This window comes from Glossina fuscipes, unplaced genomic scaffold, assembly GCF_014805625.2.
Source record: "Glossina fuscipes isolate IAEA_lab_2018 unplaced genomic scaffold, Yale_Gfus_2 2, whole genome shotgun sequence".
Classification (NCBI taxonomy): Eukaryota; Metazoa; Arthropoda; class Insecta; order Diptera; family Glossinidae; genus Glossina; species Glossina fuscipes.
In genome coordinates, this window is record NW_023998416.1 from 24554692 (window position 1) to 24576521 (window position 21830).

At 31.9% G+C, this 21830-nt stretch overlaps 1 protein-coding gene across 3 annotated transcripts in view; it reads right to left on the reverse strand.

Annotated features, from left to right (window-relative positions):
* The window catches only part of LOC119634050 (NF-kappa-B inhibitor cactus), a 41955-nt gene that overhangs the window by 1187 nt on the left and 18938 nt on the right, over positions 1–21830 (reverse strand). For all 3 annotated transcript variants that reach the window (XM_038027965.1, XM_038027964.1, XM_038027963.1), the window contains exons 5-6: positions 3618–3706; positions 1656–1916 (exon numbers count right to left, since the gene is read on the reverse strand). In XM_038027965.1, coding sequence (XP_037883893.1) covers positions 1656–1916; positions 3618–3706 — 350 coding nt within the window. The remainder of the gene's footprint in view (positions 1–1655; positions 1917–3617; positions 3707–21830) is intronic.

Below are 21830 nucleotides of genomic sequence, written 5' to 3' on the forward strand. Positions count from 1 at the left end.
TGTCGACCGATTTGATCCGATCAGAGATATTTCAACATTAGATTAGAATACGGTCCTACACTCCTTCCCTTAATATTCATAAAAAAATTTTTCAAAATAACGCTGAATGGGTCAAAAAATTGGTGCGATCCGCCCCATTTTCAATAGCGTTCCTCCTTAGGCCAAAACATGTCGGCGTAAAAAAGTTCGTCAAAATATCTCAAAAGTTTGCGAGTAGTAGTAGCTTTCAACACAAGAAAAATAAACGAATAGAAGGACATACCAGCTGGGATCGATTCAGGAAGAGCTTCTCTTTAATAAAAGGTGCATCTATCTCAGGTCATTCTGTATTTTTGCACAAGTCCGCACGAATTTCATATACTCTGTTACCACAAGTGTTGCAGGATATAAAAAAACAATGAAATTTTTGAATGTTTTCTTCAAAGATAGTTTAAGTTTATTAACAATCGCGTACGTACTTATAAACGGATCTCGTTTATTCGACACTTGCATTTTGGATATGAACTCAAGCATATACATGCTGCGTTTCAAACTTGTATCTAGAAATATGCGTTTACCAGATGGACACGTGAGCGGATAAAAAGAGGTAAAGCCAGAAAAACTTGGTTGAGATATTTGGAATCGAATGCTATATATAGATACATAGCATAGATACTACAGTAGTAATTAATCACTTTTACCATTACTCACAATTGCATTAATACCATTTCGCGATTCACTTTATGAGGATAACTACAACAAATTAAAGTACTTCGGCAATGCAAAAAAAAAAAAAAATCCGCAAAAAATTTTAAAATCCGATGTGAAAGATACGAGACTTAATGAGTTTGTAGAGGAAAATCGCCATCTCAAACGAGCTTTCTTATGCATACGTACATACGTATACGTATATACATATGTGTACAGATCTTATAGATATCATGTATATGTGCATATATATACATAGGTATAGATAGATAGATATCATATCAATGCGTCGACACCTTTGACCAAAGTCACTTTCATCAAACTTATAGCCTTTGGAAATGTTAAGTTCAAGTACAGCATTCGCATATATATGCGCCAGTATGCGTGCCTGTGACGGAGTGTATTTATATATACATTATTATATACAATTATTTGATGTTGTTTCTGCTTTGCATTACTAATTATTACAAAAGAAATCCTTCGGTGGTTGGTTTAATACAATATTTTTTAAATATATTCAAATTTCAAAAGACTTATATATGTACAAAGTGTTATAACAAAGCAAAAAAGAAAAAAAAAATAAAAAAAAATAATAATAACAACATAATAATAGATTATGTTAAATGAAATTTTTCCAATTTTTAAACAATATTAATTAATTTGTTTTGAAATTAAAATCGAATAATTTTAAATCAATTTTTATATAATTTTTCAAATTATTTGAATTTGTTTTTTTTAAAATAATTTAAGCTCTATTAAAACATAGAACTTTATATGTAATATAATTAAATATAAATTTTTGTATATTCTTATTTGTTTAAATTTCGTTCTTCTTCTTCTTCTTCTTCTTCATCATCTTTTTTTTTCTCTTTTATTACATAATATAAAGCATTAAGATTGCTCTCTTGGCTTTTAAGAATTATTGCTAATCAATATATCCCTTCGCCTTATAACTTTCACAAGCTCACCTTTGCTTCCTCTAAATCGGATTCTACATCGCTACCATCATATTCACTATCTGGTGGGGTTAACGGTTCGGCGCCGCGTGTTTTTAACATATTTTGTAATGTGGATTTGTTTAGCAGACAGGCTACTTGATAAGCGGTTAGACCAGCATAAGTTTCCGTTTCCAAATTAAGTTTTTGACATTCGTCCAACAAATAATTGAATAAACTTTCATTGCAAGCTTCGATGGCAATATGCAACGGGGTTCGTCCAGATTTACCTTCCTATTAAAGATAAAAAAACATATATATATATATATAATGGATAATGTATAAGCCGAACATACTGTGATACACTCAAAAAAAATACATCATCACAAATATTTTAATATATGTATGTAAATTAAATCATTGGAAAGGCGATCACTGTTTGAAAGAAGCAACAAATTCGGGGAATAAATATTTTCTGATTAGAAAGACAAATGAATTTCTTTCAAAAAAGACATTTCCAATAGCACTTTTTATACGTTGAGTTGACCGATTCGTCTTCTTCTACTTAAATAATAAAATCAAGTTCAAATTGGGGCGTGTGAAAGGTGAAATTTCATATATAATTAAAAAAAAAAAAAACAAAAACATTGTGACAATAAGCCGAACGGAATTGTCTTCTGATAATGAGTCGAAATTCTGAAAGTCTTTACTATGGTCGACAAAATCACTGCGATCAAGGCGATACCGCTTCGTAAGTTTCTGAAAAAAATCGCGACATTAATGAAGAAGAAGAAATAAAATCAAGTGGCAACATCCAAATGGTTTGCTTATTCCTGCTTCCGAAATTTCGTTGTTCGGTGCGGGCGGATCTCTAGTCGGCCGATCATTGATAAAATCGAAGAAGTTCTTGAAAACGCTAAAGAGTACCGGCCTATTTCATACTATACCATCGCTGCAAAACTGAACATCGACAAAATACACAGTTTTTTATCGCTTGCAAAAGGAAGCTCGATATTTAGATATCACCTGAGGGGTAAAGTTTGATCGACAAACTTCCAAACAGCGAACCTTTTGACTGAAACGAGACGCAATCGAGCCAATTTTAACGAGGAAGACGAGATTGTGTTCCAAGACACAAATAATGGGAAAGATTGTGTTGACGGCATGTAAATGAATGCTTCGTGCTTTATAGGATTGGAAGTGATTGAGGCGTGATTGGTCGCTTCAGTTTATTTAAACGCTTTGTCTTGCAGTGCGACAATGCCAGACCCCACTCATCTTTAATGATCAGGTCCAGGACCAGAGCAGTTTTGAAGCTTTCATTACTTACTACTGCCAGTTGTTTCATTCTTGGAACAACACTCTTAATGCTGTAAGGCGGACTTTAACAGAGGCCTATAGAAATCGTTTGATTCAGTTTGTCGTCTTAGAAGCTCTCCAATAATGATCTTAGTAGAAAGATGGCAAAAGTTTACTGATCGAGGGGGTATAAATTTTAAATAAAGGGAAACTAAGTCTTCTGCAAAGTTCTTTTTTATTGCTAAATATTAGGTCTGCTATTGTTTTGACATGCAGCCTCTAAAAGGTAATCTTACGCAAGTGGTATAAGAACAAACAGATGGTATAGCTTCATTTTTGCGATCAATTATTTTTGACCGCGTGATCTTTGCTCTTCTATTTAAAAGTAAGAACAGATGGATGTGGATTTTTCAAATATATAAGGCATATATAGACGTCCCCGGTTTAACACGGTACTGGCACAGAATTTACACGATTTTATTTACACGGTTTTATTTACACGGTTTTAAAAAGACGAATATGTATGTTCCTTCTTTCAAATAAGTTTTCCTTTTATTTTTACTTAATCATTAACAAAAGGAATTGTAACGGACGAAAGACATGTGCTCTCTTTTTCTTGAGTGCATGTTTTTAAAGATTCACATAAGAGATATGAAATTCATTGAAAATAAAAAATTAAAAAAAAAAAAAACTTACCCTTGCATTAATGTCAGCTCCATATAAAACAAGTAAACGTAAAATGTCGATATAACCCAATTGGGCGGTTAAATGAACACATCTTTCTCCTGCAAAGTAATAAAAAAAAAAAAAATATGAAAATATATTTAAAAAAACGATTAACACAGAGATGTGAATAAAAACTTAATATAATGAATGGCTTAATAATAAATAAATTGTTGGGCAAGAAAAAGAAAAATGATCGGCAGTGAATTGAAAAATAATTAAACTCTGCAATGCTTTTAATAATTCTCGTATCGAAGTTAGTGTTCACTTGAAAAAGCTTTTCTTCTCTAAATATTGTGTATTTTTACTTATTAGCGAAATAGAGAACAACTGCTTAGTAAACATGCTGTATAAGCAGAATGAGAAAAGCTTTGACTATAGACATAAGAAACAAAGCTTCAAACTTTCAGTTTGCTTTTGATGAAAATCTAATAAAAGACACACACAACACACACAGAAATATTCAATATTTTGCTCTCTTTCTATATATATATATATATATATATATATCTGTATATATATATATATCCATATAGAATATACGTGCATATATAGTAAAACTTAACTGGGCTTTCGAATGTTTGCTTAGATACACACACACGCACACACACACATATATATATATATATAGATATATGCAGTAAAGAAGTGAATTGATATTCTGAGCTGTTTAGGTGTAGAAGTGTAAAAAACCCGTGAAATTCCCATCGTATTCAAACGAGTTAACAAGTATATGTGTGCGCTGTTTATGAAACGCAAAAAATGGAAGAAATAAAAAAAAAAAAAACGAAAAGAAAAGAAAAAAATTGCAATCAAAAGAATAACACCGCAAAAATATGGTGACGAGCCGAGTGTGGATTAACATGTAGTCAGCAAGTTTATATGGATTTATATATCATTTCTATTGTTTGGATGGTCAGAGAACCTTATCAAAAAAATTATTGTAAACAATGCTTTCAAGTATTGTTCTGCTAGTTAGGTAACGGTATTTGTCATCTTTTATTAAATTTCAAAAAATTCTCCTTCACAAAAGCATCAGGTGTTTATATATACATATATATACATATATATATATATAAACGCGGTATTGAATGTCACGTAACACGTAAGTACTCTTGGAAGAGCGAAAAGTAACAGCAAGTGTAAAGGGTATGGTGAGAGGAGGAATTTAAGCCAAGTCGAAATTTTGGACTATAGGTCATATCGAATGATCAAAAAGAAAAATTCAATGCGTTTTAGACCAGGGATTGATTGCTATTAGGAATTTTTGCCAAGTCAAAGCCAAAAAAAAAAAAAAAGGAATATTTTTGCTTAAGTATCTCTATACATTAAAGGCATGAGTTTTTCTCTTAATTTTGCTTTGCTCCCTTGAGACTGTTTTGAGATGAATCATTAATTCATCATAACAAAGAACATTTTTGTAAACAAATTATTGATTCTTTAGTCGATTCGTTTAAAGGAAGTTCTTATTCCGGACCTGTACCGGGAAGAGAGACTTTTTTTTTAGGGATTTTCAGTAAACGCGTTCAGCGAAACGAGTTCACACAAGAGAAGGTCACGATTATTAGGGTTGGTTATGTATCGCAGATATCACAAGCGCCTGTTGAGGCTGGTTAATTGAAAAGTGTTCAAGCCAAATGGATATAACTTGTTTGATTTTATGTGTCATTAATATTGGTCTTTGGTTTGCTAAAACCGGAAATTTGTCAGAACGACAACAAGTTGAACATAGTATATATATATATATTCTAATGTCTTATCGTAAATATTATTAATCACTTGAAAATAACAAAAAAACCTAATTGCACTTCCAGCATTTTAAAGGTAATGACAAAACCACTTAATCACATTTCTAACGAAGATCGAAATTCATATTAAATGACGTTGACCTACGATTAGTTTATTCCATATTTACGGCATTGATAGGTCAACGTTATTTAATATGAACATCAATTTCCGTCAAAAATGTAATGATGCAATGCTTTTGTTATTACGTTTATGATTATCAATAAAAAATCTCTTTTTATAAATATACATACTATACTAAGATATAACCTCACTTTCAGTTCAGTTAGACCAAACTACTAGGAATTATTTCTCATACATACGCTTTTATTTCTGAAATCGTTGGCTGTCTTTACAACATCTTGCGGTTTAAAAAGCGAACAGATTATTGTAAACTTTGTAGACATATTCGAAATTTCGAAGATACAGTTACTTTAGCGATGCTACTTTTAGAGCAACTTTGTTACAGTTGTTTGAAGTTAGGGAATTTTATAGCATATCGTTTGATATTATATCATATAAGTTCTTCAATAGTTATCCTACATTTGCAGGTCATCCTACGAACTTATTGAGCAATCTGTTGTCTATATACACGTACAGACACACACACATATATATATATATATATATATATATATCTTGTGCATATATTTACATATATATGTAGAAAACAGTCGGAATACTTTAAGTTTTCACAGCCACAGAAATTCCAAAGCACTTAAGCAAAGCTGACAGAAATCTTTTAATATCAATTTATTAGTTCCTCTAAATAATATGCACTATAAGTATTCGATTCATAGTTATACTAACTATATCTAGTTTCATTAATATCCTTACGGTCCAACTAAAGTTTTTCTAAGTTATCTTTTGCTTGCTTATTTTCCTCGATACGGAAAAATTCCTCTTAAGGGGATTTTATTTTTTATTTTTTTTTTGCAAATCATTGCAATCTAGGTTTTAGTCGTTACTATATTGCAACTAAGAAGGATTTAAGAGAAAAATACAATTAATTATAATTAAATATAAAAGAAAACAAAATGTTTGTTTATAGTGTCGTATAATCCGATAGTCAATTATATTACTATTGAAAGAGATTTTTTTATGACGCATCTGTTTACAAAAACTATTGAGATTAATAACAATAACATTCTCAATAAGGTATGACTTAAGATGTTTTTTTTTTTAAATATTTTCATGAACACACAAACATTTTAATTGTCATTTGCGGAAAAAAACGATGTAAAATTTCCCTTAAAATTATCCTAAGTGCTATTATTTATTTAACTAAATAGTTAAATAGTTAAATAAATAAATAAATTTACACAGATTGCATTTAAAGATGCTTGCGGATCTATACACCACTTAAAAATGAATAAGACCAAATCAAGTTTAACTGTTAAGTGTAAAAAAAAAAAAAAACTTACAAGAAATTACAAAAGTAAAGTTTCACTAATCTATCATACTGCGAGGACTTGACCGATTGTCTCCTACGGATACTGTAAGATCATTCAAACGATACACATTGGAAATGTTTATCTTGTGCAACCGTCGTGTCTTATAAGTAAAAACTAAAATAAAACAATTTATTTTGTAGGCGTGCCCTTTCATGAATTCGACCAATTTTCAACACTACACTTACCCGTTAAATATTTTAACGTTTTTGCATCTACACAAAAGGAAAGACGGACGGACAGACATGTCTAACTAAATGCCTAATTTAATACCGGACAAGATCTCTCTTTCTGAACGTTGCAAACGTTGGGACAAAATTAATATATTCTCAGCTTTCGAGATGGGTTGTAAAAACCCCATGTGGTTTCTTGTCAAACCAGTACATCTCTTAATCAACTTGGATGTTATAACATGACATCACTTATTGCATCTTTTCCTCTTTAACTACCACCAAAAAGACCAAAGTCCAAACCCTTATCAAGAGTGCAAGATAATGATTAAACGATAACTTTAGAATTAAATTTACTTTAGATTGGCTAGTGGAAGTTATTGAATTTCCGATTTTAACGGACCTTGACTATAGCAATATCTGGATAATTCCTATTTAACCGTCTAAAGTAAGTTCTATTAGCTAATAATAGAAAATGATGAGCGCGCTTCTCATAGTTTTCCTTCCATTCATTTTCATTAGGTTTTTCAAGTCAATCTAAACGTACCTCTTATTTTCATAACGAATCATACCACGATGTGACTCTCACTCACTTTTAAAAATTATGGGAATGGTGTTTTTCTTTATAATGTACTCTAATATAAAGTATAATATTATACCCAGATATGCAATTCAATCCAAAATTCAAGTGTGGCTCAAAGACACATCGTGGTCCGATTATGGTTAACTTATGCCTTTATGGTTTTCATTGTTCTTTGAATACTCGAAGTAATCATTTTTATATAACATTGAAACGAGACCCGTTACAAAGGTGAGAGCATTTTGATTGCTATTTTTTTTCTTAAATGTGCACAAGTATAAGTTCCCTGTATCGAAATTGCTTGCTTTGTAGAATCTACCTGCAGCGTTCATTTTTTAGGAATTTCCAGGTATAGAAAACTTTGATATTGACGTTTGTAAGATATAAGTTTCACTCGTTTACAACGTGACGTTCGATGTTTATCAAAGCGTAAAGAGAATTGATGTCATTTACGGCAATGCATTTTATTCTGTTTTAAATTGGATAAAAATGCAGCTGCATCTACTACGAAAGTGATTAACTTGACTTGGAATAAAAAAAAGTTGGAAAGAGTTAGCAAATGATTTCCGAGATTTCATGCAAAAAATTGTAGTGTTGAATATGATGATTGCGTTTATTTGTCTATCCGTATCCAGAAAAACGACCGAGGTAGCTATTTTCAACTTGGGCCGGGACCATCTCTTGATTACAGAATTATTCTTCAATATTATTTTGTCGCCTGCTAATTGACACTGAATCAAATTGGTGTAATCAACTTAGCATATGTCCGTCTGTGTCCTGCAAAAGCAACCAAGTAAACAATTTGAAGCTTGGGCTACGAAATTTTGTCGCATCCCATATACTCACCAAACAATAGCTCACAAAAATTGAACATTTATAAAAATGGACCGATATCTACACGTGATATATCTAACGTGAGGTAAATATCAGATAAGAGCCAAAATATCACCGATAGCAATGGTGAATATTTCGATTAATAAACTTTATAGCAAGTAAATTTTAAATAAAGCGGTTCAGAGAAGTCAAGAACGCGGTAAAGTAGATCGACGAGTATTTAGCCTCGGGGGGGCAAAAGGCCCTTGATAGTTATAATGAAAAAGTATATTTTAATTAGAATTGAATTTTATCAAAAAAAAAAAAAAAAGCCGTGAACTTATTTGTACACGCAATTTAATAAGCTATGTCACTCTAGATAACTTCAAGGCAAAACAAAAAAATAAAATAAAACATATTAACAGTATCTTGAGACTTACATAACCATTCATTTGTCGGTTACTAATTGCAATAAAAATGTTATCTGCTACGATTATGCTTGAATTTAAAAAATATATATATATATATCCTGATGTTAAGTTAGTGTTTACCATTGCTAATGGCATAATCTGCACTTAAGTCGCATAATTGAAAAATTCATATAATTTATGTGAAAATTCTTTCTATATGAAAAAAAAGCGTATAAGAAGCATAGGTAAACTGTATGATAAAAAAGATGCTTAAAGGAAGAGGGGCAGAAAAAGCACAAAACTAACTAAAAATTGTTATCCTATCTGTGCAAATAATTTATCGCTCGTAACGTAAAATAGGAAAAGTGTGCGTCGAACAGAAAGTCGAAATTAATTAAAGCTATTAAGCTTAGCGTAGCGAGCCAATGCCATTAGTAACTGACCACAAAAGTTATTAGTTGCTATTTGTTATTGTAATGTTGTGTTCCAGTAATACTTGTACATGTATATATATATATATATATAGATGATGTTATTTTATGTGTCTGCTTAATAATTAATAAACATTTTCATTCATTCAGTAAAAATTTATTTGCTTTTTTTTTCTCACTTTAAATTATTCACTGGTTTTTTACTATAAGTAGAAGAGGAACGGAAAGAAATAAACAAATAAAAAACTCCAGCACGTGCTTTTTTATTGTAAATCTATTGAGAGTTTACTCTAAAACGTAATTATTGAAAAAATTTCTCTCGGTTAAGAGAAGGGCTTTGCGTACATTTTAAACGTAGTTTATCTACTTCCTGTACTTAGCACTTTGCCATAATTTATAGCTTTTACTACTTAACTATAGTGTAATATAAAAAATGTTCGCCAATTATATGTTAATAGTTAAGGTTGCTTAAAACAAATTTATCTATATATATATATATATAAGAGAGTACCTTGAAATGAAGATGTCACCGGTTTATTCAATCCATATACGTATATAGTTGGGTCCAGTCCGGTGAGGGACATGCGGTGACATCTTCAGTTGAAAGCACTGTCTTTAAGCTATACGCAATTGTACGCATTATCACTCGGACATAGTTTCGTGGAGCTTTGATTAGATGTTGTCTTAAGTCAAACAACAAATAAAATTCGTACGAAACTTTACCTTTTTACTGATTAATTTGAAAAGATAGCGCGATTAAATCCTTACGAATCATAAACAGTGTATGCTTTGCAATATCCAAAGTCTGCATAGCCACGATTTTAGAGAGTGTGCGAACCAATAACATAGACGATAAGGGAGAATATCTTTGAGGGTCCCATCTAAAGAAGTGTTTATTGGGCGTGTGGTGTATTATGATTGATGAATGATTGATGCAAAGGCGCCAAAAAAAGTGTTAATATACCAAAAGACAGGATATCGCGAGTTCTTAGTATGAAGGAATTCGGATCCATGTAACAAAACTCTCTCAGAAAAACTTTGCAGCTCCAAGCTGGAATATCCTACCTTCCCCACTGCCATCAGCAGGCAATACTTCTTCAGATTAACGCTGGGGGTCACGATATCGTGAATATTTAGTATGAAGGAATTCGGCTCCATATAGCAATAATCGATCAGGAAAAATTTAGGCAAAATTTGAATCAGATAGAACTTTTTTATGAACTCCCTCCCAAAAATCCTTACACAAAGCAGGTCTATGTACAGCAAACAGATCAAAATTTGCTCTTTTGCAATAAAGCTTGGGCCAAAATCATGATTGACCAAGTTCTACTGTTATTTAGAACTTTATCCTTACAATGGCTCTCGTGGAAACTAACATCGTGGAACTAAGGTTGCATTTTTAAAGTAGGTTATGACCTTTTTAGATGCTAATGCAGCATAATTTTTGGTTCCTTTCATGACGAAAATTATTGGAGAATGATATTAAGGAAAGCGATGTAAGATATATACTGTATAAAAGTACCGAGATAGGAATCATAGGAAGAGGATGGAGGATCTTCTATACTTTTAATACAACTTCTTATTCAGAATGACCAAAATGTTATAATAGAAAAGGAGAGCGCAAGTGAAGCTGTTAACCATTAACTAACGATTGCAAAGCAGAATGGTATGCCATTTTTTTTAATAACACATGTTCTCATGTTCGAAATTTCAGAAGTTACAAATATGAATGATTCTAATTAGCAATCCTTGTAATGTTCAAAAATTTATTTTCTGTTTCTTTCAAAAGCGAATCTCTCACCTCCGTAAAATAAGTTCAGGTAGTGAAGACGTCAAAAGGGATCAGTGAACCCCTAAAATGCTACGTTTAACCTAATAATTTTAGCATTTGACTGGCGGATACTGTCCTTTTCCTAATTTGTTTCTGTGACCACCAACTACCATCAAGGCAAATGCTACAACGTTCAGTACTCTACTTAAATAGTCTGTGATTAGACGGGTATATCACTTTCCAATGCCGAGTTCCGATTGCTGCAATCAAAATTGCATATTCTTCGACAGTTTGTATTGGTGTAATCAAAAAATAAGTTATCTAACAACAGGAAGGAGTCATAGTCAGACTAAAAACAAATACATAGGTGCTTTCATGACATTTGATAAATTAGCGCTTATTTTACAGTCGTACAAAGCAAACGACATTGGACTTTCCATTCATTGCAAGAACTTAATTGTATACCTTACACCACTTGTCATATAAGGGTATATTAAGTTTGTGGGAATGAATGCACATTTCGGCAAAACTTAAAGATCGATCTGCCTTTTTTTATAACGATCGATTTAGAGGCACTTTCTGAATACTTGCCTAAAGGTTGTCTGTCCGTGTGTCCATTATCGATTTTATCTTCTTGTGTTCAATCTACAGATCACAATTTTTAAGATATTTCGATCCAAGTTAGTGCACCCGCTTGTCTTGGCTCAAGTAAGAACAGTTTTGAAAATAGTTCCGTAGTGGATCACTTTTTCAACCCCTTCCGGTATAATGGCTTAGTTTGAAAAGTCGCTATTTGAATAACTGTAGCGTAGTCTCCAACAACTAGAAGCGCACTGTGGCCTCCTATAGTGGTTTTGCTTTATTTTTTTTTAAAAAACCAAGGCCTAAAATAAAACCAAAGATGGGATAAGCATCATCGGTTCGATTTTTCTCGACTGTCTTGAAGAGGGTAGAACGATTCGTTACTTGATCGGTTGAATTACATATTTAAAACGAACCGGCCGCATTTTTACAAGATAAAATTGTATTTCATCATAAGGGCGCATAGACTTACGCCTCCAGACAAATTGTATGAACTTTTTTGATTTGGTCATAAGCGATTATTTTTTCTTTGGAAACGTCAAAAGCGTGATAAAGCAAGTCCAAATAGGTTGAGTCGAAAATACTTGAATGAGAAAACTGAAGCTATTTTGAACTGATCGAGAAATCGTGTTATTTAAGATGTGAAAATGTGTTGTCTACCTCTGGACTCAAGCTAAAGATCTATGAAATCTTATTTTGCCAGAAAGGTTTGCGTTTCTCTGATTAGACAGACACTTCGATTACTGAACAATGAAAATTTTGTTTTGTTTGCTATTATGCGGTTAGGATGAAAAGATTCGTGTTTAACTGACTATAATTTGCTTCTCATGTTTTCTTATTGCAAATAATTTCCGTCATATTATATCAATAGCATTAAATTGCTTCAATACACTCTCTTTACTAATTGTTAGCAATTCCGAATAATAACAATAATAATAATAATTGACGTAAAATCTATCTCTCTAATTCTCCCTCTCTCTCTCTTTCTCTCTCTGTCTCTGTCCCTTACTAATTAGAATTTCCCAAAGCATTTTGTAGTGAAAAGAAACTGTACGCGTGAAATAAAACATTATTCTCTTGTAGAAGAAGAACAAAAAAAAAAAACTTTTTTTTAACCAAAGAAAAAAATTGTAAAAAGAACAAGGCGCGTATCGTCTAATCGATCATTAACAAACATGATTCAGTTCTGACGGAACAGAATGATATAAGAGGTAAAAAAAAAATTGAAACAGCGAAAGTAATCAAGTAAAGTGTAAGTAAACAACTTCAGTTTTATGTGAATCAAGGGTTTAACCGCATAATTAATTGTTAAAAGTAAAAACAACCAAACAATAAATCTGAAGGTAATATCGTCGGAATTATTATTTCGTAATAATCAATGCTGTTATCTTTCACCTCATTTCATTTAACAATCGATCAATTGTAATTTTGAAGTGTTTGTTAATTTTTTATAACATTTTCGTTCCAATTAACTTTGTTTTATCAATTTGTTTCATTATCAATTTGGGGAAAACCACATGTCATGTAAAAACTGAAAAAAAAAAACATGAAGAAAAAGTTAAGGTCTGTCGTAAGTTGTTAGCAAAACGAAACGGCACGACACGCATTTTTGAACGAGTACATATACGCACACACACACACACACATATACACAAATATATCAATTACAAAAGTCATATACGCATGTGCACTCCATTGCGCTGCATGTCTGCTGGTTTGTCTCTCTCTCTTTCTGCCTTTCTTTCTTTCCTTCTGCTCGCCATTTAACAAATTAGAAATTCCATTAATTTGGGTATTTCTCTCTCTACATATATATATATATATATATATATATATATACAGTTATTCCAGGCACGTGTTTGAGGTTTTTTCCATTGTTTTTTTTTTTTTTTCTTATATCATAATATGAGCACTCACCGCATATTCAAACACTTTCTACAAGTGAGAGGGGGGGTTTTTTTCTCTTTCTTTTCTCTTCGCACTTAATGAAAAGAGATCGATCGACCGACCGTTCGATCGCCTTATATATTTTTCATTTTCGTTCACTTTTCAAATATGGAATACTGTTCGATTTTTGGAAATTCCCAAAATAAACTGAATGTCAATTAGAGCAGAGCTTCTGCTACCTCGCTGCAAAAGTTTCACCTAAAGAAATCTATTAAGTTCACTTGATGGTATGAAACATTAATGAAACATTTGTGATATGGAAATCATTTCGATTTTCCAACGTGACTTTACGTATGACTTCTTTAAGTTCAACTTAACAATCAGTTAACCTGAAGAAATTTTTGGCTTTCTTAATATGGGAAAAAAGAAACAGAAAAGATATTCATTCAATGATGATCTTTTTCATCTAAACATAATTTTAGTAAGTTAAAATCTTTTCATGTGTTCCTTATGTAATAACATATGGTCCTTGTTTACTATAGGCATAATTGTTTTCGTGCGTAACGCAAAAACTTGGCATCTTTTCGGCAGAGCAACAGGAAACTGAAACAACTTTATATAGAACTTCATTTGTACTATGGATTCTATACAGAGTGAGGTAGTTTTGTCGCATTTATTGCAAATTTTATTTTCCATTAATGTTTTACAGGAGACAAGAAAGATGTCTTGCATGATATTCTCCTCACAGGTGATGCAAGATTACGACTCTGTGCATTGAAAGAATGCAAGCTATGATGATGATTTTAATAGTTCTTGCCGTTGATTAGCCAAAGACAAGAAAGTGTTTGCAGTTCGTTCTCATACTAATCAAAGTTAGTTTCATGTTGATTTACATCTTTAATTGCTTCTTTTTTTTTTTTTCTTTCTTTGCATGTTTCTTGGCGAAAAAAGAAAAACATGAAATCTCGTTAGCTATTTGCCAGAAATGTCAGAAAAAAAATAATAGATTAGCTTGGGTCGAACCGTTAATGACTTTTTATAAACTTTATATATCCTTCTACTCATGTTGTGTCATGTTTCTCTCTGTCCATCTCTCGGGTCATGTATTCGCAGGCGGAGACATGGAATTATTACTATAAGAAATGAGTGCCTTTTGGAGATGAAGTCAAGGAGTCAGAGAATTTTAATGATTTAATTGGGAACAAATATTTACCAAAACTTCAAGGTTAGTGAGATAGCCGCTTTGATCGATTAAAGAATTGAAAAAATGTTGAAAAAATTCTTCTCCCTCTGCCTTAGTAAACTAAGATGGTGGAATGTTAATGTGGACGTTCATCATGTATGAAAATGTAACCAACGAAAGCTATACGTAATTGCGCTCCTGAGATATTTGCCAAGACATGAAAATGATTACCGTAGGAAGAATGAATGAATTTAATCTTGGGAATTAAAAAAAATGTTAATGTTGATCTTAAACTCTTCGCTTTGATAAAAATTTGAAAAACCTTTAAAAATTTTTGTTCGAAGTTATGGACAATCTCAAATGGCAAAAGCTTACGAAATCATATTTGCTGACACGCCTACAATAATGAAGATTTTGCCTTTTGTTTTAGCTTCTTTCTAGGTTCTTTCATTTTCTAATCTTTATATAGGTATTGAGTAAACAGAATACTTCCTTCACACCTTACAATCCTTACTAATACGCAAGCGTGTGGGGGAAACTCTGTTCATAGTAAAAAAAAAAAATAAAAAAAATTCCACCATTCCATTTTTAATTAGCAACGCGTCACTTTCGGGGAAATAAAGCGTTGAAATTTTTAGATTTCGTAAAGAGTATTTCGTGAACCAGGCAAAGCAATTACGTTAGGATAAGAAAACGATGATTTCTTGTACATAATTGTTTTTCCTTGCAGTAGCGAGAATTAGGTAAAATGATGGGCAAGCGTCAAAAGCAGACAATACTGGAGTGGGTAGAAGCTTGTAAAAATAATGAAGATGAGGAAACAAAGAAAAGTATTGAATATAAGGACGACAATCAATCTGATGTCATTGAATCTGATGTCAATGACAATGACGCCCTTGATGAAATCAATGAAACCAGTGTTGGGATGATCAGTAGAAGCGAGAAACAAATATTAAAGATGGCGGCAAAGATAGACGTCAGCGGAAGAAGACCAAAAATATGAAGTTGAAGAGATTGTAGGGCATAAAATGGTTCGTGGCGTTTTTCATTTTCTTATGCGTCGGAAAGGTTATTGTAAGGACGATGACACCTGGGAGCCAGAGTACGCACTAAATTGCCCGATTATTCTAGAAAAGTATAAAAGAAAATATCGACTAAATTTGACTAAGCATCGTCAAGCACCTTTAAAAAAAGCCGAAGATGATTTAATCTACGAATAGTATTTTCAAGCTCTTAAAGTTTTCGTGAATATATTTTAATAAAGATTTGAGGAAATTATCGAACTTTTTTTTTCTTCAACAGATTTCATTTCTTTTCCATCTTAAATAGATTTCCGTATACCGTTTATTGCATTATCTGTTGATAAGTTATTAACTTGCAAAAGAAGAAGAAAAAATGTGAATTTTTTTTTTTCTTGTTACATATTTATTGATAAACTTAACATAATTTCTATTGTTGGATATAAAAACAATTTAAGCGAAACAAAACCTATTAATGGCAGAGATGGGAAAAAAATCATTAAAAACCGGAGATGGCGAGAAAGCAATCAGTGTGTTTTGTATGTGATCTAATATTTTTAGAAACTTTGTTAACAGCCAGCTAAACAATATTGCATTGGAAGAATTGAGAAGAAAAAAATGCCAGAGTTAAAGACACAGTGTAAGCCAATTTTTGATATCCCATTCAAAGGTAATTCTTTTGCAGGCAACGTGAACATGCGAAGCTAGTGAAATTAAAAAGATAAGTAAGGAATAGTTAAATGCAAGTTGAACAGACGCTTGGCAAATATAAAATTTTTAAACGTTTCAAAACTTTTAGTGAATTATAAATGATTCTCGTATTCGTCTAAATTGGAATTGAATCTTAGATAATTCAATCAAGTAATTAAAAAAAATCCAAACTATTTTCTGAATTTTCTGCGTACAACTGGACGAGAAACTTATCTAAAGTAAGTTTGTCGGTATTTACTTCTTTAAAAATTGTTTTCATCCAAGTCGTATCCTCATACGGACGGACAAAAGTGCTTCTATCATTTCGGAAATTGATTCTGAAAGGCCCGATTAAGTAAAAAGAGGGGCTATTTTAAGCGTTTCTGGGCGTGCATCACTATATATATATATATATATATATAAATGTATGTATTCGTCATAGAAGAAATAGATTATATTTACCGAATTGAGAGAAGCATGGCTGCCTGTCTGCTTAGTGAAATGATAGAAGCATGTACCTGTCTTATGACACGGTACTGCTACGCGTGCCTACAACTGCCTGACGAAACGTTATTGAATCGTATATGTACCAGGTGCGGCTTTCCGAATATTTTTTGAATTGATACAGACATATTGTCCGTCCACCTAACTGAACGATAGAAGAATGTCTGTCTAATTAAACGACGAGTGTCTATCGGCATGGTTGAAGCATGTTTGTCCATCCGTTTGTTGTAGGCATCCGTATATATCTATATATATATATTATATCTGTATGTATATAAATATATCTGTATGTAGAAATGTGCATTTGGTACACAAGGTTCGCAAATATTTTCTGAATTCATTGTCCGTCTGTCTGATAAAACGATAAAAGTTTACCCGCCTACTAGATCGATGAAAGCATGTCCCTCTATCGGAATGATAGCGGTATGTTTGTTCATCCGTCTGACCTAACGATTTTTAACCGGTTATCTTAAATTCTGCGGTTTCCGTGCTCTCGCATATACGTATGTAGAAATATGCGTCTGCCATACAAGGTCCGACTATCCAAATATTTTCTGAATTAATAGGAGCACGTCTGTCCATCCGCCCCATGTAACGTGTCTGAATCGATTGTCTCAAGTTCTTTTTCGTTTTGCGTGCCATGGATTTTGCAAACAGTATTAAAAAAATGTTCGCTAAGGCAGTTGATGTTTGCCAACTCCGCCTTTTTCAAAATGAAGTGACATACATTAAATGTTAATTGTAAAGGAAATTCCTCTCATTATAATTTTTTTTTTTTTTTTTTTTTTTTAAATAATTTAACACCCTTTGCCCGTCCGGCCGGTGGTTTTTTTTTTTTTTTTTTTTGTATACGTGTGCTCGTCCCGTTTATTTTAATGAAATTTCGTTTCGATTGTTAAATAAAAGCATTTAATTTGTTTTTATTTTTTTATGTAATGTACGCGGTTTGACGACCCTTTTCTTTTTTAAGTTTACTTCGACGTGAGTGCATAATGCTTTATTTTAATTATTTTGGTATTTTTTTGTTTTTTTTTTTTTTTTTTTGTTTCTTTTCCGTTTTCATTGCCGTCAATTGTTAGCAAAGGTTATTGTTATATGTTAGCAAGCATTTCACCTACACAACTATACGTAAACATTCATTCACTCATTACGCATTATGTACGTAATGAGGGGAACCATTTATCAAAGCAAAACTAAATAAATAAATAAACTAATGTTTCTTTGCATTTGCAGTTTTGGTAGAAATTTCATGTCACGCTTGCGCCTTTTTTGTTTAATTTACTCTTGCTTCTCTCTCACTTCCTCTAAATGTCTTTGTCTTGATTAATGCTGATGTATGTTGTTGTTTATTTCTACTTTAAGATTTATTGCGGAGAGCTTTTCTGTTTTCTTTCTCCAGGTCATTATGTGTTTCTTTTTTTATTTTTTTTTTTATTATTATTATTACTGCCTTAATGTTCACGGCTTAAGTTATGTGTTAAGGGAAAAACCAAGCAGTTTGCAAGTTCGAACGCATACATAAATAAATAGCTAGCGTATGTACGCAGGGATTTTCCAACAACTTGTAACTCATGGTTAATTAATGTTTAAATGAGTAAAAAAAAAGAAAAACAAAAAAGTTAGTTAATCATCATTCATTTCTATGTTATTCTAAAGGCATAAGAAAGTTACATGAAGTCAAGTAACTCACGTAAAGCAACGTTTTGTTTTGTTTGAAGTTCGCTCGTTCTAATTAAACAAATCTTTCTTTAGTTGCATTTACACATGTACTTACACTTAATTGTAGCTCGCTAGCTATTTACGGTACAATTAAATATAATTTAATAATTAATGCATCAAGACTTCGAATGTATGTTAAATTGAAAAACTGTTCATCAATCGAAAGAGGAAAAACCCCAAACAATAACATATATAAATAAATAAATTCCTTAAGTCTTTTTCAAGTATATAGAGTTAATTTCATTTACACCTATACTTATGTTACGCATAATGAGCAATTTTCCCTTGCATGGGCACGTTTCATTCACGTATGCACTCATAAGTGCATAGGTTTCCCTTATCTTATGCGCACACGGACACAGACACACGTTGATTATAATTGAGCATAAAAGTGGAACTGAACGTTTGTTTACCTACGGACGATGTGTTGCGAATTAATGTGATTATCGTGACCTTAACGCTGGTAGCAACGTGGCAACAACACAAAAAAAAAAAAAAATTTTTTTTTCTCTTGATTTTCTTGTTTCTCCAGCTTGACTTACGTCTTTATTTAAATGACAATCTTTAAAATTTTCAATATAAAACGACCGAAATTGGAAGCGTAATGGTGCCCATGTGATGAGAATGAGGGATTATCATAATGCTACGATTAATAAGCTTTAACAATGAAAAAAGCAGATAAACTTGTGAAGATATATACTTTTTTTAACACTTTACCGACCGGTCCTCTATTAACAGTTTGCTTGTCACCGATGCCCGTTTATCGGCAGTCTATTGTCATGGCTATAAACAATCATTCGTAACTTCATTGGAGCACAAGCATAGCCGATATATATTCCGCTCGGCAATCTAAAGTAAAACAAGCCCGACGCCAGGGAGGCGAAGTCATCCCGAAGAGAAAGAACGCCAAGGCGGTAACAACACAAAATAATACGTTTTTGTGCCGCAAGAAGTTGCCAAAATCTTAGATTAACTAACTATTTATGCTTTCTATCGTCAAACGAATATGGTTCAATTCGAGTTTTAAGAAGTTGGGACGGACAAACACATGTATAAAAAAAAAGAAAGACTTAAATTCAGACTCGTAGATTCATCAAAAATATGGTACATGGAGTATGGGTTCCGTCATACGTATTACAATAATAGGCAAACACAACGACAAATGTGCTGTGTGTGCAATTATGTATTTCTATTAAAATGGCTTGATTCGATTTGAAAAAAGCCCGACAATTTTTTTACCATATCTTCAAACCGGTGAAGAAGAAATATTGGAAAACCTGGGACCTGATATGACCAAGCAAGCACTCAGCGTAATGCGGTGACGTCCAGAAAGAAGTTAGGAGAGAGTAACGAACAAAAGAAGTAGAATGTTGTTCAGAAAAACCTTTATGCTCGATCGAATAATGGTCCCGATCAGCTTTTACCATTATCCGTAAAATTTTAATTTCAATTTATTTTTTATTTAGTTTACGTGATTATTGTGCCGGTAATGCTCGTAAAAATAGATGGCTGCGATTTATTGCATTCAAATTTAGCAAATATTTTTTAAGTTGCATGCAACAAACTTTGTATCACTACTTTCTTACTTGCTCTGTTGCATTTTGACCTTAGATGATCAAAATAATGCTTTTTACCGCATTTTATATGAAATTCATGTGATCTTAAGCAGGTTGATAGCATTTAATTATAATTTATGATTTTCTTTATGGAGTTTTCTTTTTTCTTAATTGCTTGTCAATATACATATTCAGGGGGATTCCAACCAATAACTTTTGTGGCGTCGGTTCCATTATATTATTAAAAAAAAAAAAAAAAAAACAATAAACAACAGTAAAAACTTTCTTTTATCGCAGTAACAGTAACGATTTGTATCGAACCATAATCTCTCTTATATGTATAGACAAATATTAAAACAATTTTTTTTTTTCGCTTTATTTATTAATATATTATCGGTACAGTTAAATAGGAGTGTAAATGGGGTTTTTCCCTTTAAGATATATATATATAAACAGTGTGAAAAAAAAAAATAAAATAATAATAATCATAAAAAACAAACACGAAAGATGATAAACAATGAATAAAAGAAAACCCAGACAAATGACATATTTCGTTTACCGCAAGAAAGGCATGGCAAATGATAATGAGCAAAGTGTGTATGTGCATGCATGAGTTCAAGACGTAAAATAAAGAAAAAGCTAACTCATCACTTGATATTTATGAGGTATTTTAAGAGATAATTATAAAATTTCTTACTTCAAAATGATAATTAAATAAATGTTTAAAGGAAAAAGTCAGCTTATCTGCAATGAACTTCAGTGAAACGCGAACATAATTAAGTTTATGAGATATATGTATACGTAGATTATTTAATTTTAAAATTTATTACACCTAACAATGAAAAACAAAACACTACAAACGCTATAGCGAGGAACACATAGAGAGATGCTTTTCGAAATAAAGCATTGTATGGGAAGGAAGTGCTCGAAAAACTGGCCAGATCTGGACCATTTTCAGTAGCGTTCATCCTTAGGCAAGAAAACATCGTTGTGCCAAATTTCATTAAGTTTCCCCAAACTTGTAGCCTGTAGATTGAAGACAAAACTTCATAGATAGACGGATAGACAAGCTTGGATCGATTCAAAAGTTGAATCTTAATCGATCGGTGTAATAAAAGATGCATTCATCTTAAGCACTTTTGAGTGTTACTCACATCCGCACAAACTTAATTTACCCATGCACTTTATATAATAACAAGGAAAGCAATAATTGTGCAACTAGAAGAAAAAAAGTGATGGATGTTAAAAAGCTAACATAGCTTTCTTGCTTGATTGAAATGAAGAAAATTTAAAAATATTTGCGTAAGAATTTGAGTCCAAGTTTCTAAAATACCCGGACTATTCATTGTTAGAATAATTGATGATATTTTTAAATCAGATCGATTGATTTGTGCTTAATTTCATGTGCCTCGAATAGTAAATGAATGCTAATTGAAGCAAAAGACTCGCATTTTTAAGAGATTTTTTTTTAGAGTTTAATTTAAAAATAAAAAAAATATTTCTATACAAGAAAATATTATCTTACTTTTAAATAAAAAATAACTCTATACATAATCGCTATAAAAAGTTTGGCACGAATTCAAAATTTATTTAAAAGGAAAAAAAAAAAAACGAAATTTCAAATTTGTAAATAGT